The following is a 24,189-nucleotide window of genomic DNA, read 5'->3' as shown; positions in this document are numbered from 1 at the left end:
TCAGTCTGATTTGCTATTTTTAAAAAATGATTAAGAATTTCTAAAACTTTACACATAATTCAACTATTATATCATTAATAAGATGATGCTTACCTCAGACATTCATTAAGAGCCTTGGGCTCATCTGACTGCACATTTTGAAAAGAAGTATCTTTTTTTTCAGATTGTGATGTGATGTCTTCACAATCAAAATTTTTACATGCCTGATCTTCTATTTGTTCAGGAGTCTTAATAACAAACACATTTTTAAAAAAGTTTTAGGTCTCACAATGTAACACACATTTATAAAAGACTTCATTGAAAATTATGTACGACTTGAGTACAAGGAAAATGGTAAACATTTCAAAATTATAAAATGATATTCAAGAGACACTTTTTTTTGACAGGGGTGTGGAGTGGTGCCACGATGTGCAGCCTGCGGAATCTTACCCGGGCCCCCTGCAGTGGAAACACGAAGTCCTAACCACTGGACCACCAGGGAATTTCCTAAGGGGCACTTTTTAATGTTTGTTCTTTAGATATAGGAAATTTCACAAGCCACACCTTTTACCTCATCTCAAAGCCCCCATTCTTTTCCTCCTAATCAGAAAGCAAGTAACTGCTTCAGTCTGATCTGTTAAAATTATCCCTTGGGGTCTATCTTTCTAAATCTTTTTGATTATTACAATCACATTATAGACCCTGGGAATCATAATAGAAGAAATTCAAATCTCAAATCATGCCAACTCTTACTCTTATCACAAAGACCAGTTACTATGTAAATAATCTAAAATTTATCATCTTTGTTGTTGGAATATTTTAGTAGGGAGCTTCTAACATTTTATTTTGTTTAAGTCAGTATTAAAATTCATATACATAGCTATATTTTCAGAAGGGAAGTAGAATTCAAACACCTGCTGAGTGATGGGGGAAGGCAAGTCCAAACATGAGTAAGGTGAAAGCAGATGATTCATCATATAAATGCTTAAAATCCACAGAGCTGAGAGCTAAGTGCCTTCACAATTAGCAAAGCTGCTGGCTATGAGATTTGGGCATTAAATTTAAAGAACAATATACATAATTGTATACAGTACTGCTGTTTAAAAAGGGGGATGAAAGGAGGCTTATGTATTTGTTTAACAAAAAACTGGAGGGCATCAGAGTACTTACATCTCTATCGATACAGGACTCATTTTCATTCTTTTCTACACTGGCTCCAAGTTTTTCCTGTGATGTAACAGTTTCTTTTCTTTCAGCAGCTTTACCTACATTTGGCTTTGGCCTTTGCAATAAGCCCCTCATTAGGCGTGCAGGTCTGAAAGCCTTTAGTTGATCATCTTCCTGCAGACAAATTTTTTCACTCAAACTAGAGTAATTACAAAGGAATAAAATCAATGGTTATTCTGAAGTCACATAATTACTTGTATATCACATACATGCTTGTCTTCAGTATTCTCTTCTCCCAGGTATAAATAAGTAAACCATTTGGAATACAAAATAATTCACAAGACCAAAAGACAACCCTCAGAATGGCAGAAAATATTTGCAAATGAAGCAACTGACAAAGGATTAATCTCCAAAATTTATAAGCAGCTCATGCAGCTCAATAACAAAAAAACAAACAACCCAATCCAAAAATGGGGAGAAGACCTAAATAGACATTTCTCCAAAGAAGATATACAGACTGCCAACAAACACATGAAAGAATGCTCAACATCACTAATCATTAGAGAAATGCAAATCAAAACTACAATGAGATATCATCTCACACCAGTCAGAATGGCCATCATCAAAAAATCTACAAACAATAAATGCTGGAGAGGGTGTGGAGAAAAGGGAACACTCTTGCACTGTTGGTGGGAATGTAAATTGATACAGCCACTGTGGAGAACAGTATGGAGGTTCCTTAAAAAACTACAAATAGAACTACCATATGACCCAGCAATCCCACTACTGGGCATATACCCTGAGAAAACCAGAATTCAAAAAGAGACATGTACCAAAATGTTCACTGCAGCTCTATTTACAATAGCCCGGAGATGGAAGCAACCTAAGTGTCCATCATCAGATGAATGCATAAAGAAGATGTGGCACATATATACAATGGAATATTACTCAGCCATAAAAAGAAACGAAATTGAGCTATTTGTAATGAGGTGGATAGACCTAGTCTGTCATACAGAGTGAAGTAAGTCAGAAAGAGAGAGACAAATACCGTATGCTAACACATATATATGGAATTTAAGAAAAAAAAAATGTCATGAAGAACCTAGGGGTAAGACAGGAATAAAGACACAGACCTACTAGAGAATGGACTTGAGGATATGGGGAGGGGGAAGGGTAAGCTGTGACAAAGCGAGAGAGAGGCATGGACATATATACACTACCAATCGTAAGGTAGATAGCTAGTGGGAGGCAGCCGCATAGCACAGGGAGATCAGCTCCGTGCTTTGTGACCGCCTGGAGGGGTGGGATAGGGAGGGTGGGAGGGAGGGAGACGCAAGAGGGAAGAGATATGGGAACATATGTATATATATAACTGATTCATTTTGTTGTAAAGCAGAAACTAACACACCATTGTAAAGCAATTATACTCCAATAAAGATGTTTAAAAAAAAAAAATAATTCACAAGTGTCTTTAAGAACACCCTCAAAGAAACACACACCTCTATACCTTAACCCTCTAGAACAGACATAGCCCTAAAAGCATGACTATAAAAAAAGCATTTTAAAATCAAATTGTCACCACAAAATTGGAAAAATCTATACCTGACAAGCATGGAATACTATTCCCCAGGACACCATTGTGTACACCTCCAGGGCACTGGACACAGATTATGGAATAAACATACAGTCCAGAATCCACTGGTTCAGATTTATGTTGGAGCAGGCCTATTCTAGATCTCTACTCTAAGTTAAAGATTCCCCACCGCCCTTTTTCTCTGGTCGCACTGCGCAGCATGCGAGATCTTAGTTCCCCAACCAGGGATCAAACCTGTGCCCCCAGCAGTAGCAGCATGGAGCACTAACCACTGGACCACTAGGGAATTCCCCTAAATATTCCCTTTGGAAACCCCTTGCTATAAATAAAATTATCCAGAAACATATATCTTAACCATTAATTCATCTAACAAGACTTTGTTAAAATCTTGTTAGGAAGTTGAGGGAGAAATGTAATTGCTCACCAGTGGATCCATACTATAATTTATTTCTACAATACCAAGCATAAAGATCATTATTAAAATGTTTCAACAATCCCTATAGTTAAAAATGGACTTAAATACACTAGCTGAAAATAAAATGCAGACATTAAGTTGAAAATAAGTCATTACAATCATTCCTAAGAGTTACTATTTTTATTCTATTTCCTAAATACTTACTTAGATGCAGTATCAGCCTCTGGATTCTCTTTCTCTTTATTCTCCATTCCAGAAATACCAAGTGTATTCATTTTATCCTTTTCCATATGATTCTACGAATTTAATTTTTTATATTTAATCTACTTAACATAAAGTTCAAACTTTGTAATAAATAAATAAATGGAAATTAAAACAATAAAATTTCACTTTTTTGTACTTCTAATTATTAAAAGAGAGTTGTTAAAATCATAAAGGCAGATGAGAACCTTTTAAACATATAATCTCATATGTCACTGATAGAAGCACAAATTGGTATATCCTTTCTGGAAAGCCTTTTGCCAACATGGATCAAGAACTTTAATAATGTTCATATTCTTTGACCCAGTAATATCATTTCTAAGACTCTACTCTAAAAAAATATCTAGGCAAAGATTTAAGTACAAAGTTGTTCACTAGAACATTATGCAAAACAGCAAACACTGTAAACTGACAAAATATCCAATAATAAATAAACGGTTAAATAAATTCAGTTATACCCATTGATAGAATATTATGAAGTCACTAAAAACCATGTTTTCAAAAGATATTTAATGATATGGAAATATATTTATGAAATGTTAAAATACCAGAGAAGGATACAAAAGTGAATTAATACTACTACTCAAGAATGTAAAAGAAAAGCTGGAAGGATATAGTCTAAAATGTTGGTTGCATGTAGATAATAAAATTAACTTTTACATGAATCTGTATTTTCCCAACCTTCTAGAATTTAAAAACATCTCATAAGATTATAATATAGTTATAGTTATATTATTAAGATTTAAAAGATTTCACATAAAAGGAAAAAAGAATAAAATTTTAAAAATTATTTTAGCAAAAATAAAACATTTTTAACAATATAATGCTGGCAAGGATACAAGGAAACAGGAACATTCATTTAATGCTTAAAGCAATGTAAATAGATCCTGGTTTTTTTTTTTTTTTTTTTTTTTTTGGTCACGGGGCTTGTGGGATCTTAGTTCCCCGACCAGGGATCGAATCCGGGCCCAGGCATCGAATCCGGGCCCAGGCAGTAAAAGCGTCCTAACAACTGGACCTCCAGGGAATTCCCAAGATTCCTTTTTTTGACAGTTTGACACTTCCTAACAAGAGCCAAAAAATATTTAAAATACTTTGGCACATTAATCCCACCACCTCTGGAAATTTATTCTTTGTCTATTTACAAAATTGTTTGCTTTTATTTACAAGGGTTAAAAAAATGGAAACAACCTAAACATTAGAGAAATGGTTAGGTAAATTAATAATAATGTTAACCTGATGCAGCTATTAAAAAGATCAGTTAACCCCAAGAAAGGTAAATGGATAGTTTCAGAGAAAAATGTTTTAAATATTATATATGGCTAAAAACTACAAAAATGTTTACTTCCATAAAAAGAGAAATAAAGTTTATGAAGGACAAACAGAGGAATATTCTGTATATAGATAAGAGGGTTGTGGTTATAATTTTATTATAGCTGGTTTAAAAAATATTTTGAATAAATATTTTATATAAGTAAACAAAAGATATATTTGTTACTGCTAAGGATGTTCGAAATGATATATCCTATATTCTAAAGAAAATGTATACAACATGAGACTAGTAAGACAAATTTAATATTAATGTTTGAAGTTCTCATACCTTGGCTTTACTATTGGTAACATTACTTCGTAATTATAAGTTAAACATTTTTATTCCCAACTATTTAGAAAAAATACTTTATAATTTTAATCTCCATTAAGTCTCTTACTCCATACCTTTTCAACTGAAGTTTCTGTATGTAAACTCTTGTTCTCTGTATCTGTTTTCCCTTGTGAAAGAACTGATTTCTTCCCAACTGCCCTTGATAAATTGGGTTTAGGTCTCTGGAGTCGTCCTCTTGTCTTCGGTTTAATACTTCCTGTTTGACCAGTTTCCCTAGAAAATTAATATTATTTAAATTGTACCAACATGCAGGCATATTCAAAAGAAATTCTGGAAAATTCTTTAAAAATCCATTCACAGCTAGAAAAGAACTCCTTTAAGCTTACTTACAATAAACGTAGCAAAGAAGACTGAACAAGAAGAGCAATGAAGGGTAACTAATTTGTTTTATCAGATGTTAAAAATATACTACTTAGCAGCAATAATTAAAATATTGTGGTACTAACACATGAATAAAAGATAAATGAAACACAGAAGAAAACTGAGATGATGACTCCAAAATACATGATTTTAGTATACAATAAAGTTGTCATTTCAAAATAGAATAAGATGACCACAAAAATAATATATTTTTTAAAATAAATGTTAAATTAAATTAACAGTGATGGGAAAACTAGTAATACTGGGAAATAAAATAAAATTAGCTCCATTCCTTGCACTGTACTCACAATATATTCTAAATGAATCAAAGATTTAAGTGAAACCATAGAGAAAACATGAATGAATTCTTTTGTAACTTTGAGGTAGAGTAAGCCTTTCTAAAACTTGATTAAAAGATCAGGAGCCATAAAAGAAAAAAAAAAAAGGAGAGAGATCTGACAACATAAAAATCAAAAACTTTTACATGTCCAAAACATATGTCATAAGTCAAACTACAAACCAAGAAAACATGTTTTACAACTCATATCACAAGGCTAATAACCTCTCTAAAATGTAAAGACCTCCTACAGAACAATACCAGTAACTCATTAGAAAACTGGACAAAGGATACGAACTCCCAAAAAAACAAAAAAAAATAGGTTTTAAATGTGAAGATATGCTCAGCTTCACTCCCAGGAAGAAATGTACAAATTAAAAGTAGAGCGAGCTGGACTTCCCTGGCGGTCCAGTGGTTAAGACGCCGTGTTTCCAACGCAGTGGGTGCAGGTTCGATCCCTGGTTGGGGAACTAAGATCCCACATGCCGCACAGCACGGCCAAGAAAGAAAAAAAAGATTGAAAAAAAAAAAGTAGAGCGAGCAAGCACAAATGTGAAAAGATATTAAGAATCAGAGAATCTAAGGGGAATTATATACTGATGTTCATTGTTCTTTTGACTTTTCCTTAGGTTAGAAAATTTTTAAGTAAGCAACTGAAGGGAAAAAAAAAAAAAGAATTATCTACCCCTGTCAGAAAAGGAGGACTGGGGTATATATACTATACTGTGATATTATTTTATTTTATAATCTATCAAGACTAGCAAAAATCCAAGTTTGATAACACTGTTGGTAGGGAGCCATTTCTTACACTGTTAGTGGGAATATAAACTAGAGTAACTCCTATGGAGAGCATTTTGGAAGTATCTATCAAAATCATAAATGTATAAATGTACACACACTCACATACAAATGTGTCCTTTGGGCTAGCAATTTCATTTTAGGAACTTTCCCTACAAATAGATTGGCACAAAGGTGAAAGGATAGAGGTATAAGTTTCTAAGCATTGTTTGTAAAAACAACATATATAGCCATCAACAGGGCACCGATAATATAAAGTGTGATTCATCCATACAACAGAACACTATGCAACTATAAAAAGAATAAAGGTCTTTAAGTAAAGATATGACGATATAAGATAAAAAAATTACAAAATGGTATTATACTATGCTACCATTAGGGTTTTAAAAAGAGTAAGACATATATAAACTTTATGTATTTGTATTAGCTTTAATGTCTTTTTTTTTTAATCTCTGAAAGACTAAGAAATAAATAACGCTGGTTACTTGTTAGAGTAAATGGGGACATGACAGGAGGGATACTTCACTCTATACCTTCTTACACTTTTGGATGTTTGAACCACAGGAATATATTGCCTATTCCAAAGACTAGTTTAAATTTTTATTTAAAAAAATAAGTTTGATTCTCTGGGACCTCCCTGGTGGCGCAGTGGTTAAGAATCCACCTGCCAATGCAGGGGACACGGGGTCCAAGCCCTGGTCTGGGAAGATCCCACATGCCGCAGAACAACTAAGCCCGTGCTCCACAACTACTGAGCCTGCGCTCTAGAGCCCGCAAGAAACAGCTACTGAGCCCACGTGCCACAACTACTGAAGCCCACATGTCACAACTACTGAAGCCCACATGCCTAGAGCCTGTGCTCTGCAACAACAGAAGCCACCACAATGAGAAGCCCGTGCGCCGTAAGGAAGAGTAGTCCCCGCTCACTGCAACTACAGAAAGCCCATGTGCATCAACGAAAACCCAACGCAGCCAAAAATAAATAAATAAATTTAAAAATCATCTTTAAAAAAAAAAAGTTTGATTCTCAATGTGACTATGCTTTACTGAAAATAAAAATTCATAAACTAAACTTTTAAGCCCATATGAGGAGTTATGGAGGAGATAAAAAGGAAGTCTGAACTTCTGAGATATCTTTTCAAAGGGAGATTCTTGTGGTGCTTTTATTGTTTTTAGTGAAGATATCAATTTAATCAGTATTTTCATACTAGAAAACATAATACATAATCTCTTTAAAGTCATCAATATCAAAATCTACTACTTTGACAACAGGTATGAAAAATAACTCAAACCAAGTAAAAGTTAAATCTCATAGCAAATATTTGGCTTCCGAATTATTTTAGAATTTCATCATAAGTTACCAGTTTGCTATAACTCGTATCACTAAGGTAATCTTTCTATAATGAAATATAAAGTGAAAAACCTTAATGTCACTAAGACCACAGTACAATTACATATTAAATGGTCTACAGTCCTCTCCTAATTCCTAAAGGAAGCAACATTATTATCATTTTTTAAATGATAATAAATTATCAAAATTTTGAAAACAAATTTCAAAATCCTACCATGTAAAATACTTACAGTGCTTTATCTTTTAGGTCAACATTTCCTTCTTCTGTACAACTACTCTCAGCATTATTCACCTCACACAATGCTCTAATTCCACCTTCTGATGAAGGCAAATATGAAGTGCTTGATTCTGAAGTCTCAGCTGCTACTGATACGGCATCTTGTTGACTACTACGGAAATGAAAATATATCAGGGGAAAAGAACCCTTAGTAATTCACATTTTATACTAATTATTTAAAAGATTTTTTAAAAATATACAAAGCCAAAACTCTGGAAGATGATCCTTCATATCACGGAATAATCAAAATGGATATTTTGGTTTCTCTATGATCCTCCTTGCACCATGTTAATAAAACACTGTATCTTAGGAGATAATAACAGTCACAAATGAACAGGGAAAGTGCTCAAGAAGTCACAAAATGAAAAACTCATAACTACATGGGGTTCACAAATCAAATGTATGTGTAAAATCATAGTAATGTTTAGGAATTATCTTTCATTAAAATTTTGTATTGTCAGTCTTTGCTTTGCATGGTACTGTGTTACCCAAGAGCCATGGAAATCGAAGACACAGTTGCAACATGCACAAGTTGCAGTTAATGCTGTAGCGTGCAAAGAGAGGACTGCTGTATTAGAAAGTACTTCAACTAACAATAATATAAATGATGGCCATGTACTAACGAGCACTCAGTTTCAACGCAAATTCACATTCAGCCATGCTTTGTTTTTTTGTTCTTTTTTTCTACTGGGTGTTTGTCTTTTCCCAGCGCTCTTTCTATATTCTTTTTTGGCTAGATGTTGCATATAAAACCTCCCAATCAATAGCTTGCCTTTTACTTTCTTCATGGAGCCTTTTGTCAACAGAAGTATTTAATTTTACTGCAGTTGAATTTATCAATTTCATCCTTTAAAGTTTGTACTTTTTATGTCTTAAGAAATCCTTGACATCACAAAATTATTTTTCTACATTTTTTCCTAAAAGTTTTAAAGATTTGCTTTATATATGTAGCCTTTAATCTATGAGGAGGTTAGTGCATAGAGTAAAATAGGGATCTACTATTATCTTTTTCATATCTAAGCACCATTTAATGAATGGTTAATTCAATCTTTCCCACTAATTTCTAATGCTACCTCTGCCATCTAAATGATGCCTAAATTTCTCTTCCTAGATTCTACATACAATCTTCCTCTCAGTCAATTTGTCTGGCCTTTTCCAGTACCACACTCTTTTAATTACTCTAGCTTTAGAATAAGAATCAGTTCACTGTTTTACAAAACCAACTGGTATTTTAACAGTCATTACAGGGTAGCTTTCCCCCATAAAAAAAGTCATCAGTATTGTTTTGTGCATAGTCTATGAAATTAGTTGTGTCTCTGAGGTCAGAATTTAGATGTCTGTCACCCAGCAAGTTAAGGGCCTGAGGTCTATGGCTTGGCTTCAAAGAAATTATTAATCTTCTGTATTGTATGAATAAATTGGCACAGGTGCATATAGGTATTTTTCTACATGAGAATAAATGGCTTTCATCAAAATTTTCAGAAGAGGGTACATGCCAACCAATGGAACAGAACAGACCCATGCACCCAGTCAAATGATCTTTGACAGGGTGCCAAAACTACACAATGAAAAGGAAAATCTCTTCAGCAAATGATGCTGGGAAAGCTAGATATCCATATGCAAAAAAAGAGAAACTGGACCTTTACCTTATACCATACACAAAAATCAACTCAAAATGGAATAAAGATTTAAAGGTAACACCTTTTATTGTTTTCTTTTTCAGCTATGCCACGTAGCTTGTGGGATCTTAGTTCCCCAACCAGGGATTGAACCCAGGCCCACTGCATTAAAGGTAATGCCTTAAAGTATAAAATTCCTAAGGAAAACATGGGGGAAAACTTCATAAGATTGGTATTGGTAATAATTTCTTGGACATGACACAAAAGGCACAGGCAGGAAAAGTAAAAATAGACAAGTGGGACTATATCAAACCAAAAACTTTCTGTACAGCAAAGGAAACAATCAAGAGTCAAAAGGCAACCTATGGAATGGGAGAAAAGATTTGTAAACCATATACTGGATAAGGACTTAGTATCCAAAATATAAAAGGAACACCTAGAACTCAGTAACAGAAAAACAAATAACTCAATTAAAGAACTGGAAAAGGAATTGAATAGACATTTCTCCACAAGAAGACATACAAATGGCCAACAAGTAATATTTAAAGATGCTCAAGGGACTTCCCTGGTGGCACAATGGTTAAGAATCTGCCTGCCAGTGCAGGGGACACGAGTTTGAGCCCTGGTCCAGGAAGATCCCACATGCCGTGGAGCAACTAAGCCCGTGTGCCACAACTACTGAGCCTGTGCTCTAGAGCCCGCAAGCCATAACTGCTGAGCCCACGTGCCGCAGCTACTGAAGCCCACACACCTAGGGTCCGTGCTCTGCAACAAGAGAAGCCACTGCAATGAGAAGCCCGCACACCACAACGAAGAGTAGCTCCCACTCGCTGCAACTAAAAAAAGCCCACGTGCAGCAACGAAGACCCAACGCACCCAAAAGTAAATAAATAAATAAATAATAAAATAAAATAAAGATGCTCAACATCACAATCATCAGGGAAATGCAAATCAAAACCACAGTGAGGTATCACCTCACACCTGTTAGGAACTGTTATATTATACTAACATTACTTTTTAAAAATATATATGTACTTAAAAAAAAGGATTAATTAAAAAATATATATTAATTTTTTAGAAAAACAGAAAATAATAAATGCTGGCAAGAGTATGGAAAAACTGGAATTCTTATGAACTGTGGGTAGGAATGTAAAATGCAGCCACAATGAAAAACAGTATGGAGGCTCTTCAAAAAATTTAAAACAGAATTATCATATGATCCAGCAATTTCCCTTCTGGGTATTTACCCAGAAGAACTGAAAACAGGGTCTCAAAGAAATATCTTCAGTTCCATGTTTATTGCAGCATTATTCATAATAGCCAAGTGACGGAAACAACCTAAATGTCCATTGACAGATAAATGAATAAACAAAATGTGCTATATACTTACAATGGAATATTATTCAACCATAAAAATAGAAATCCTTCATATGCTACAACATGGATGAACTTTGAAAACATCATGCTAGGTGAAATAAGCCACTCATAGAAGGATAAATATTTATGATTCCACTTACATGAAGTATCTAAAGTAACCAAACTCATAGAAAGTAGAATGGTGGTTACCAGGGGCTGGGGTAAGGAGGAAATAAAGAGTTACTGTTCAAAAGATACAGAGTTTCAGCCATGCAAGACGAAAATGTTCTAGAGATTTGCTGTACAACACTGTGCTCATAGTTAACAACACTGTACATTTTAAAAACTCGTAAGAAGAGCAGATCTCATGTTATGTGTTTTTTACCACAAGTAAAAACAAACAAACAAAAAAACCTCAGCAGGATACATCACATTCAAATTGCTGAAAACCAAAAATCAAGAGAAAATCTTTATAGAAAATGATAAACCCATGCAAATATTAACCGCAAGAAAGCTGTAGTGGCATCGCAATCATCAGAACAAACAGCAATACCAGAAAGATATCACACAAATGATAAAAGGGTGATTTCACCAAGAAGATACAACAATCCTAGATATGTATACACCTAACAAAAGAGCTTCAAAAGACACGAAGAAAAACAAATAGAACTGAAAAGAGAAATAAGCAAATTCACAATTACAGGTGGAGATTTCCCACTCCTTTGGTAACTGATAGAAGATGTAGACAAAGTGAGTAAAGATACATAAAATACCTTGGTGAAAGAGCAGGGTCAGTTCTTTTCTCAGCCTTTTCATTAGAGGATAGATCCACAATGTCATCTGTGTTCTGTACACAGGGAAGCTTTTGTTCCTTATTGCTTTCATCTTCATTTATCTCAGGACTTAAAGACAGGCATTTATCTATTAATACAAAATGCATATTATTATAAAAATGACAGCAAAAACATATATATTTAAAGCACAAAGGAATTTACATATAACACTGTAATGTAATGATTAAGAAATTATCCCAAAGTCCAATTTCTTAAAAGTTGAGCTATTCTGCTTTATATGTAATGTCTTTACTAGTAAGCCACAAAGAGCATATTATGATGCTTATAAATCACACTATGCTATCTATCAGGGTTCACTTACTAAAATCTTATTGGTGAAGTTGAACCACATAAAACTTAAATTCTACAGAAAGGTTGTTCTGATCTGTTACTATTTTTTCTCCTCTCTTTAACTGGTTATCTGCTTTAAGTAATCTATATGTGAATTCTTCAAGAAAGAGACCGAGACTTCCCTAAACTCTTGGCTCTCATTCCCTAGTGACTCACAAGTGTCAAAATGTCTGTATTCTAGGGAGCTTTAAAAAAGAAAAATGAGGGCTTCCCTGGTGGGGCAGTGGTTGGGGGTCCGCCTGCCGATGCAGGGGACATGGGTTCATGCCCCAGTCCGGGAGGATCCCACATACTGCGGAGCGGCTGGGCCCGTGAGCCATGGCCGCTGAGCCTGCGCGTCCGGAGCCTGTGCTCCGCAATGGGAGAGGCCAAGAAAAATGAGAGGAGTACTTATTCTAGTACCTTTTATACAAATTAAACAACTTATTTGGGGTTCATAGAGGTGCTCTGTAGAGACAGAACATGAAAACCTGTGATTTATTAACAGACACAATACACGTTTAATTATATGCACGTGACTTAGAATAATTGTTAATGTGAACACATAGGAGGTAACACATCTCAGAGACAAACTTGAGAGAAATATCTCCCCATTTCACTCTTTTTTTAATAAATGTTTTTTCTTTAAATTAAAAGTAAAAGGGTTTAACCCAGTACCATGAATACAGAACCAATTAATAAGCATTATTCGTTGTTACTATCCAGAAGAAAAGTAGTTAAGTTATACATCATATTAGTGTACGTGTCTTCACAAGTAATATAGGGGCTATTAACATATGTAATACACTTACTTTTGTGGTTTTCTCCTTTAGAAGAGCCTGGCTGAACAGTGGCACTTCCTGAAAGATTTACCTCTTGTTCACTACTTTCATCCTGATTCTTTCTTCTCCTTTTCTTTTGATTTATATCTTGTTCTAATGCATTCTGTTCTGAATCCTGTCCTGATAAAGTCAGAGACTGTTCTTCTTCTTCAACTGTCTGAGCATCCTTTTGAGATCCTTCTGTGTCTGAAATTCTAGTGCTCACAGACTCATCTGGATTATCATTCACTCTTTCACTGGAGACTTTTTTCACTTAAAGTAAGAGAAATTGTTATAAATATAAAAACAGCCTACAGAAAAATTCTTAAAGGTGGAGAAGATAAACACATAAGGATGTCTGAGCGAAAATTTAAAGACAACCTAAACTGTCCAATAGAGAATGACTAAATAAGTTATAATACATTTATGCTATAGAAATCCATGCAGCAAATAACAATGAGGTAGGTTTGTATGTAGTCATGTACAAGATTTCAAAAAATATTGTTGCCTTAAAAAAAAAAATCAAGTTGCAGAACAATATACACAGTATCACCACACTTTTATTTTAAGAAAAACAATTACATGTACTCTAAGACACATACACATTTATAGGCATAGAAAAGAGTTTACTAACAATCATCCCTAAGAAAGGTAAGACTTTGAGGGCAGGGTACAAGAGAGAGTTCAAGTATTTTATTTTCTGTATCCTTTGTTTTTCAATGAACAACCTTATTAACAAATATTTTTAAACAATTTCTAGTGCCTTTTTTTGAAGGCATATTAATAGTTAACTGTATCAAAAGATGAAAATAATGAATTAATTTTAAAAAACAAAAATAAAATGTTATTTATTTTTATTCAAAAAAAGTCAAAACAAGATTTTAAAACTAAGAAAATATGCTGGATTTATTCTTTATCAGAATAATAATCAGCAATTTTTAAATTCTGAGACTTGTAACAAAGTACCTGAAAAGTTCTCACATTAAATAAGATACAGTGAGTTACTTATGCTAACACTGTAACATAATAACCACAAGATTAGTGATAGATTAATATATCTATTTTAATTTCCCAGGGCTATGTAAGTTAAAAAAATGACTAAAATGAAATAACTTTACAGTTATCAATACTACTTTTAAAAAGATAGGGGCACTATGCTCTAGAAAAAGAAGTCCTATATTGGCTCTGTGCAGAAGGAGTTAACAAAGCCGGCCTCACTGCTCTCCTTTGAAAGGCCTGCTTAAAAGGTTGGCCCTCAGCTTCCCTGGTGGCGCAGTGGTTGGGAGTCCGCCTGCCGATGCAGGGGACACGGGTTCGTGCCCTGGTCCGGGAGGATCCCACTTGCCGCGGAGCGGCTGGGCCCGTGAGCCATGGCCGCTGAGCCTGCGCATCTGGAGCCTGTGCTCCGCAACGGGAGAAGCCATAGCAGTGAGAGGCCCGCGTACAGCAAAAAAAAAAAAAAAAAATGTTTAAAAAGGTTGGCCCTTGGGCTGCGTCTGTAAACTTGGGTTTGGGGAGAGTTCCCACCAGCCTAACTGACAAAAGTGGCTCGCTATACCTAAATTGTTTAAATAAACTGTGGTTTATGCTGAACAAATGCTTTCCTTTTGGGGCTTTTGAATTCTGGTACATTCCAGGAAGAAGGTGTCTACATGACCAACCTCTAATAAAAATCTTGGGTGCTGAGTTTCTAACAAGCTTCCCTGGTAGACAGCTTTTTACACCTCATTCCTACTTGTTGTTGGGGAATTAAGCACATCCTGTGTGACTCTACTGGGAGAGGACTCTTGGAAGCTTTACTTCTTTTCCCTAGACTTTGACCTATGTGCCTTTCCCTTTGCCAATTTTGCTCTGTATACTTTCATTGTAATAAATCTCAGTTGTCTGTACAACTATATGCTGAATCCTATGAGTCCTAGCAAATAATTGAACCTGGGGGTGCTCTTGGGGTCCCCCTACACAGGCTCTCGCAGTCCTAGCTTGAATCCTGCCTCTACCACTGCTAACACTGTGAGATCTTAGGAAAAAATGACTTAGGATCTCTGAGGTTATTTCTGGGTTATTAAAACAAAAGGAATGGGGCTGGAATGTATAACTAATATATAAGGTTCCCTGTAGTTCAAAGATTCTTTAAATTATGTGATTATAGCTAAACATTGTCCTCAGATCAGAATTCAAATAGTTAAGAAAATATAAGCCTAAAAATAGAAATACTCACATATGAACAATTTCCTACCTGGTACAAGTCAACATTAACACTCAGAAATAAGGTGGGCTTTGAGTCACAAGCCCAAAGTATTAGAGTTCCATTTTTTTTTTTTAGACTTTTGTGCCAGATTTGTTTTACAGAGAAAAATGATAATAAGTAACCAAACATGACACCCCAATATTCTGATGCTCCTTTATTAGCTACAACTATGCCCTCAATGCAAGAACGATGTCAAATAACCCAGCCATCCAATTATAAAATTTAAAAGGGAGCTGCTGTTTGGGGCCAGATAACTAGAAGATTGAAGAAAAATCAATTCCCTCCAATCGGATGTCCTGATGATCTCAACTACCTGAACTACATATGAACACCCTAAGGCTTGAGGGACAATATTGCAAGCCTATTATTATTAAGTAAAATAACACACTTTCTTTTAAATAAATACCTTTTACATTTTTCCGTGATTTAGAGGACTTCTTCTCCTTTAAAGTCTGATTTTTAACAGATTTTTGTTTTCTTTTCTCTTCTTCAGCAAGAACTTTCTGAAGCAAATGAGCAAAAAAATCGAAGTCAAAAGGGCGCTTTTCCTCTGTTTAAAAAAAAAAAAAGAAACTTCAAGTTTTTATTTTAAAAAAAGGAAAAGAACTTTCAAGTTTTAATTTTTCGTAAGTATAATATCAAAAGCGAATGGGCTTAGCAGCAGAACGGACAAAGAACTCTAATCACTGTAGTACAGTCAAACAACAGAACATCACTGAGCAATAAAAAGGAACAAACTATATTAGTTTAAAAAATAAAGAAAATGAACTACTGATACAAGCAATAATACAGGTGAATCTCAAAAACATGCTGAGTGAAAGAAGCCAAACACAAATGAGTATATACTGTATGATTCTATGAATAAGACGTTCTAGAACAAGATAAGCTAACCTATGATGATTCAAATGAAAATAGTAGTTGCCTGGGTCAGGATTAGGAGTGGAGATTGACTAGAAAGGGAAAGAAGTGGCCTCGCTGGAGTGATGAAAATGTTCCATGGCTTGTTTTGTGTGGTGGTTACACAGGTGTACTCTTTGTCAAAACTCAAACTATAAATTGCACTGTCCATAATTATAAATACACTTTTTTAAAAGGCTAAGATGATTAAGAAGTCTTCAAAAGCCTATCCACCACTTTATGTCCTCACTTTATTACAACTCTTTCACTATTAACTCTTACTCTTCCAAATATCAGCGAAGAGGATAGTAAATGAGTATTGATCAGGACCACTCTCACTAAATACCTATTACCAGTATTATATCAGAAACAGTAATCTATGAACAAACCAGAATGAATCTACTCCAGGAGTCAATCCTTGCCTCAGCTCTGTGTCTACAAATACAGTGAATACAGAGAAGTGAATACAGGGAAAATGGTGCTCTATATACATAAGCTCCAAGGTTGTTCTGATTACAAAATGATCACAAGATGGCCTCAGAAAAAGAGGTATATACCAAAACAAAAGTAAATTAGCCTCAGGAAACTAAGCCCAAACCTGAGATTCTTGAAAGCCCTATTTTATTGTGGACTCAGCTTTTTATCTGTTCTGACCTTCCACATAAATGATTCTGAAAAACACAGCACTAAAATAATCCATAAAGTTCTCAGAGGAATTAAAAATATAAGTTCTAAAAAACACCATTTGGGTTTTTTTGTGTTTGTGTTTTAACAATTTCCACTAAAGCATCAAACAGTGAATTTTAAAGGTTCTATTATAATGGTTTTAACAATGGTTCCACACCCCATAAAGACTGTTTATAGATTTATGGACTCTTTTCTGATTATAATTCATTAAACATAACGAAAAGTTTCAAGACCACTTCTCTAAAATGGAGAGGGTTGAGGACTAAAATATTCCAGATATTCCAGAAGCCATTCCTAGAAGTGGTTTTCCTGAGGACTCAATACCACATTTGTAAGGTATAGGGTCCACTCATCTACCTTTGTGTCTACTCATAAAATAAATGTACATGCTATACAATCTAAGTACCTCTCTTTAGAATTTTTTTCTAAGATTAGCACTATGGCAAATGAACACTGAATACACTTATTAATCATGAAACGTTGGTAATTATATTCCAAACAAAGAATACAGGAACTACTTTAAATAGTACATTTAATTCTGTTTTTCTTTACAGATCCCTTGATGTAGTTCTCTGGACTTAAAAAGAAACAATGTTCATTTTAATGAGGTTATTAGTTAAAAGCTGAAAGGTATACATCATTTCTTCAAATCAGGTCTAAATTCAAACGTCACCTATTCAGGCACTTCCTGGTGGCACAGTGGTTAAGAATCTGCCTGCCAATGCAGGGGACACGGGTTCGAGCCCTGGTCCGGGAAGATCCCACATGCTGTGGAGCAGCTAAGCCCGTGCACCACAACTACTGAGCCTGTGCTCTAGAGCCCACGAGCCACAACTACTGAGCCTGCGAGCCACAACTACTGAAGCCCGTGCACCTAGAGCCCGTGCTCCGCAACAAGAGAAGCGACCGCAGTGAGACGCCAGCGCACCACAACAAAGAGTAGCCCCCTCTTGCCGCAACTAGAGAAAAGCCCGTGCGCAGCATCGAAGACCCAATGCAGCCAAAAATAAATAAATAAAACAAATAAATTTATTAAAAAAAAAAATCACGTCTTCAGACAGAACTTCCCTTAATACCCAATCTAAACACCCACCCCCTAACTCCCTCTTTTTTCTTCTTAGAAATTAATCACTATCTGAAATTATCCTGCTTACCAATTATATTCCTCCTCCACCCAATTAGACTTAAGGCTCTAAAAGCAGGATTCTCCATCTGCCCTGTTCACCATGATATCCTCAATGCCTACAACAGTGACTAGCACACAGCAGGTGGTCTGTATTACTGACTGAATGACAGACTTACCACAGTAGGTAAGGAATCATCTATAGTGTAATATCTTCCAGAAACAATTAACCTCTTCTTCAGTACAGTTCCCCCAGAATAAAGAGCACTTAGAAATAGTATCTTCAGTCCCCCTAATTTCTTGGACTCAGAACTCTGCTTACTTGCTTCTTGATGTTTTAGCTATTCCCTTGCCTATAGATCTATATGAACTGCCAGACCTGAACTGCTAAAGAGAAAAATTTCCAGTCTTACTCTTCCTATGAAAATATAGGGATGAAACAAATCTAAAACACACTGGAACCAAAGACAAAACATTGGTCATTTTTTAGAATCTCCAAATGATTCCTTGTGAAAGAGGTCTTAATACTTACGGAATGCTTTGTCTATTCTCCATCCATTTGTTTTCTCTTCACGTTTAAATTTATTCTGTTAACAAAACAAAACAAAAACTCTTTGGTAATTTTCTCCCATTAAACAAGTGGAGATTATGTCTTAAAAAAAGCATCAAAATAAAATTCTTATAATAACATATGATTCTCTAATAAATAATACGTCTTTGCTAATAGGTGAGTTACTTAAACCCTTAGCTTTTAAAAAATAGAAATGAAAGATTTATACTGAGCTCTGTGCTCCTCCTTATGATCAATAACATGAATTAGCAATGAAAACTGGATTTACAGAGGATAGAAAAAAAAATAAAGTCAACTAGCGTGGAAACAGATCAAACAGTAATCAATTAAGCTAACCAGTATTAACTCTTTAAAAACTAGTATATTCATATCAAGTTAAACCTCTTACATTATTATTCTGTTTTTAATGGCATGGAGGGGAAACTGTAAAGAAACAACTAAGCAAAATTTTGAAGCAGGCCAAGTTTATGTTTAGAAACTTCTTTATATTAAGAACATTTCCTCATGCTTTTCTGAGCACCAAAGAGCCCCATTCCCAATTCCACTCCAGATTACCTCCTTTAAGATGGAGATGGTTAAGGTTTAGGGTTCAATGCATCCTAAGGTCATTAGAAAGTCTGAGGGCATACACATACACAAACACACCCTGCAGGAGGGAACGATCAGCCAATCTCTCCCTTCTACAGATCAGTGGTCTGAAAGCTTTTATTAAAAATACAAAAATTGTTTTATTGGAAAAAAAGAGAGAAAAATCACACACAAAAAAGAACCTCTTCACGGCCCCATTCTTCCCTCCAAAAGAAACTACCCACTAACCTGACTTTATGTTTTTTATTAATTAATTAATTAATTTATTTATTTATTGGCTGTGTTGGGTCTTTGTTGCTGCACGCAGGCTTTTTCTAGTTGCGGCGAGTGGGGGCTACTCTTCGCTGCAGTGCACAGGCTTCTCCTTGAAGTGGCTTCTTTTGTTGCGGAGCACAGGCTCTAGGTGCTCCAGCTTCAGTAGTTGTAGCACGTGGGCTCAGTAGTTGTGGCTCACAGGCTCTAGAGCACAGGCTCAGTAGTTGTGGCACACAGGCTTACTTGCTCCGTGGCATGTGGGATCTTCCCAGACAAGGGATTGAACCAGGGACACAGTCCCCTGCATTGGCAGGTGGATTCTTAACCACTGCGCCACCAGGGAAGTCCTAACCTGACTTTAAAGCAATCACTTTCTTACATTTCCTCACTGTTTATCATCCAAGCGTACATCCTTAAGCTCTATAGTTTAGCCTTTCCTATTTTTTTAAAACTTCATGTGACTAACATCTTTCAACCTACAGATTATCCTTCTATTCCATTCTTTATTTTTCCTCATAAAACTTATTACCAAGTAGTATAGAAGTTTTCAAGGAAGATCATCTTTCTCCCTTAAAAGATCATATTATTCTTTAAACATTTCCTCAAAAGTTAACAAAAGTCAGGTCCACATGTAACAAAAGTCACATAAAAAGTGACAGACTACAATTACTAAATTAAACATCCTGAGAGAAATAACAGTAGGCTTTAGGCATTATTCAATTCTAAAACATTGCTACATCATATTTTACTTAATTGAGACTATAATCCAGAACAAGTTAAAATATTTTTGAAGAATGTATTGATGTTCATCATTTTTTTTTCTGGCCACCCCACACAGCTTGTGAGATCTTAGTTCCCGGACCAGGGATCAAATCCAGGCCCTAGCAGTGAAAGTGCAGAATTCTAACCAGTGGACCGCCAGGGAATTCCCTGATATTAATCATTGAATTCATAGGCAGGAACTACTGTAGGCCAAATTCCACAATTATAAAATAAATCCCATAATTTCCATCTCTGGCCCTGACCAAAACTGGTAACGGGCTTTTTCCACATATCCAACCCAACATAAATAATTTTAACACCAAACAAAATAAATGCATCAACTATTTTCAAGCACTAGACAATAGGCAGAGCAAGACTACAATCCCACAATCCCAGAGAGAAGGGAAACACAAAAGATGTACCAACGTTCACACTGGCTGTCTGCCTGGGCTAAATTTCCTAACCAATGAAAGAGAGAAAAAGGCCAAACAGAGAACAGAGATCCTACTGAGCTGAGGAAGTAGATAATATTTAGGGGCAGGGTTCTACAGAGAAGAGAGCTATTTAAAGAGGAGTCTCACAAGCCTGGTAGAAGTATCCCATAGGCTGTTGGTCTGGGTTCCATATGCCCAGAGCATAAGCTCTAGTGGAGAACAGCTACTACAGGGACAGGAGCAAAAAGAAGATACTAGAGGTCACGTAACATAGTGAGATGACAGGGTTCTTCCCACATGAATGGAAAGATTTTGTTAACATCCAAACATTCACCTCAGACACCAGAACAACCACCACTTAGAGACAGGGATCACACCCTAGAGTAGCCTTTCTCAATTGAGGTTCTAGCATGAGAATTAAGCCCTAATGCCCTAAGGGATATACTACATGTAATGAATCACCTTCTTTCCTGTACACCTAGAATGGTGTAATATGACCACCCTTAGAAAAGATTAGAAAACAGTAACACAAATTATTTTCTGTAGTTCAGATGAGAAACCTAGAGTAAGGACCAGTCTTAATAAAGCCTAAAATCAAGCCTTGGGAAGAAGAAGGAGAGTTGGCAATATATTAACTGCCTTCTAGAACTAAACACTCTTTAAAGGAAAAAAATACAAAATAAAAACAAACATAATCCAGACACTGTGCAACATATCCACAATGTCCAACATGCAACTGAAAAAAAAAATCCACAAGACATGAGAAAAGACAGGAAAATGTGATGCAGTCAAGGAAATGAAGAGTCAACAGAAACAGATCCCAATATGACCCAGATGTTGAAATTAGCAGACGAGAAAGTTAAAGCACCTGTTATATGTTCAAGGATTTGAAGGAAAATATGGAATGAGCAGATACAGAAATCTTAGCAGAGGAATGGAAACTAAGAAAAATAACCAAGGTGAAATCACAGAAATGAAAGGTATAATATCAGAAATGAAACATTCACTGAATGGGCTTAACAGCAGACTGAAGATAGCAGAAGACAGGATCAGTGAACTTATAAACATGATACCAGAAACTAACCAAACTGAAATAAAGAAAAAAGACTGGGAAAAAAAATGGACAGAGCTTTGGTAATCTGTAGTACAATGTCATGCAAACTAACACAGGTAAGCGGAGTACCAGAAGCAGGGAACAAAGCAGAAAAAACATTTTAAAAAACAACTCTTGGGCAAATCATAAACAAACTGCTGAACACCAAAGTTAAAGAAAAAATCTTGAAAGCAGTCATAGAAAAGCAATTCATATATATGTATAACTGAATCGCTCTGCTGTACAGCAGAAATTAACACAACATTGCAAATCAGCTATACTTGAATAAAATAAATTAAAAAAAAAAAAGAAAACCAGGCTTCCCTGGTGGTGCAGTGGTTGAGAGTCCGCCTGCTGATGCAGGGGACACGGGTTCGTGCCCCAGTCTGGGAGGATCCCACATGCCTCAGAGCGGCTGGGCCCGTGAGCCATGGCCGCTGAGCCTGCGCATCCAGAGCCCGTGCTCTGCAACGGGAGAGGCCACAGCAGTGAGAGGCCCGCATACCGCAAAAAAAAAAAAAGAAAAAAAAAGAAAACCTTAAAAACAAAAAAGAAAAGCAATTCATGACATGAATGACATGAGTGATGGCTGACTTTTCATCAGAAACACTGGAGGCCAGTGGACAATGGAATGACATTTTAAAAGCACTGAAAGGAAAAACTATCCAACCAGACTTGTATACCTAGCAAAAATGAGACTAAAAAAAGTCTTTCAGAAAAATGAAAGCTGAAAGAATTTTTCAACAGCAGATAGGGTATTCAGAACTACAAGGAGTGAAAAGCATCAGAAATGGTAAACATGTGGCTAAATATTACAGACTACAGTTGACTCTTGAACAACCTAACTTTGAACTGTGTGGATCCACTTAAATATGTGAATTTTTTTCAATAGTATATACTACAGTACTACACAATCCAAGTTTGGCTGAATCCATGGATATGTAACTGCAGATACAGAGGAATCGCAGATATGAAAGGCCAACTATAAGTTATACTCAGATTTTTCACTGCAAGGAGGATCGACACTCCTAACCCCTGCATTATTCAAGGGTTAACTGTAGTTTCTTTAATCTACTAAATTTCCATTAAAAACAAAAGACTCTCTAAGCTAAAATAAGTTCATGGGTAGTAGGGTTTATAAGTAGAAGTAAAACATGTAATAGAATGAAGGATGGAAGGTAAATAGAATTCTTCTTCTAAGAGGATATTATGTAAAGAGTAAAAAGGTACAACAGAAATAAAATACTAAAAAAATTTGATTAACCCCATTTAAAGCAGGAAAAGATGAGTAAAAAACAGATGGAATGAATGGGAAATAGTGAGATGGTAGACTTAAACACAGCCATATCAATTATCACATTAAACATAAATGAACTAAGTTGTTAACAGAAATGTAAAACAGACATTTTGTTTTATCAGGGGCAACATAAGAATACAATGAACATTTCCTGTAGATACAATGAATCTATCTACAAAACAGAAACAGACTCATAGACATAGAGAACAGACTTGTGGTTGCCTGGGGGGTTGGAGGGTGGGGAGAGGGATGGACTAGGAGTCCGGGGTTGGTAGATGCAAACTATTACATTTAGAATGGATAAACAACATGGTCCTACTGTATAGCACAGGGATCTATATTCAATATCCTGTGATAATAAACCATAATGGAAAAGAATATAAAAAAAGAATGTCTCTATGTGTATAACTGAGTCACTGCTGTACAGCAAAGATTGGCACAGCATTGTAAATCAACTATACTTTAATTTAAAAAATAAAAATAAATGATCCGTGCCAAAAAAGAAAAGAAAAGGAAAGGAAAAAAATGGATCAATCTAAAGAGAGAAACACAAATCTGTAATTGTGGTTAGATGTGTCAACTCTTCTCTCAGTAACTGACAGAACTAGATGACCCCACACCCAACAACTGCAGAACATAATTCATTTCAAGTGCACACTGACCAAGGTGAGAGTATGATAAGCTTTATTTATTTATTTTTTGGGGCCATGCGGTGCGTCATGTGGGATCTTATAACCCAACCAGGGATCGAACCCACACCCCCTGCAGTGGAAGTCAGAATCTTAACCACTGGACCACCAAAGAAGTGCTGCAAGTATGATAGGTTTTAAAATAAATCTCAACAAATTTCAAAAAGCTTTAAATCTTACAGATTATGTCCTTTGACATTCAGAATGTCAAAGAAACAATAACAGTAAGATATTTAGAAATGTCCCAGTGTTGGCAATTAAACACACTTCTAAACAATTGACATGTCAAGGAAGAAATCACAAGGGAAGGACTTCCCTGGTGGCTCAGTGGTTAAGAATCCACCTGCCAATGCAGGGGACACAGGTTCAAGCCCTGGCCTGGGA

At 35.6% G+C, this 24,189-nt stretch overlaps 1 protein-coding gene across 7 annotated transcripts in view; it reads right to left on the bottom strand.

The window, feature by feature from the left end:
- Positions 1 to 24,189, bottom strand: part of BDP1 (BDP1 general transcription factor IIIB subunit) — an 87,813-nt gene that overhangs the window by 49,735 nt on the left and 13,889 nt on the right. For 6 of the 7 annotated variants that reach the window (XM_022595615.3, XM_022595623.3, XM_022595632.3 and 3 more), the window contains 9 exons: positions 18,649 to 18,703; positions 15,816 to 15,959; positions 13,153 to 13,434; positions 11,951 to 12,098; positions 8,156 to 8,314; positions 5,133 to 5,292; positions 3,360 to 3,451; positions 1,150 to 1,345; positions 94 to 227 (listed from right to left, as the gene is read on the bottom strand). In XM_022595615.3, the coding sequence (XP_022451323.2) occupies positions 94 to 227; positions 1,150 to 1,345; positions 3,360 to 3,451; positions 5,133 to 5,292; positions 8,156 to 8,314; positions 11,951 to 12,098; positions 13,153 to 13,434; positions 15,816 to 15,959; positions 18,649 to 18,703 (1,370 nt within the window). The remainder of the gene's footprint in view (positions 1 to 93; positions 228 to 1,149; positions 1,346 to 3,359; positions 3,452 to 5,132; positions 5,293 to 8,155; positions 8,315 to 11,950; positions 12,099 to 13,152; positions 13,435 to 15,815; positions 15,960 to 18,648; positions 18,704 to 24,189) is intronic. The other variant, XM_089908956.1, reaches the window with a different exon arrangement.

This window comes from Delphinapterus leucas, chromosome 3, assembly GCF_059928025.1.
Source record: "Delphinapterus leucas isolate spDelLeu-1000000601 "Yukka" chromosome 3, BTC_Dleu_Yukka2, whole genome shotgun sequence".
NCBI lineage: Eukaryota > Metazoa > Chordata > Mammalia > Artiodactyla > Monodontidae > Delphinapterus > Delphinapterus leucas.
Note: the sequence above shows the minus strand (reverse complement) of the source record. Positions and strands in the feature narration are given on the sequence as shown.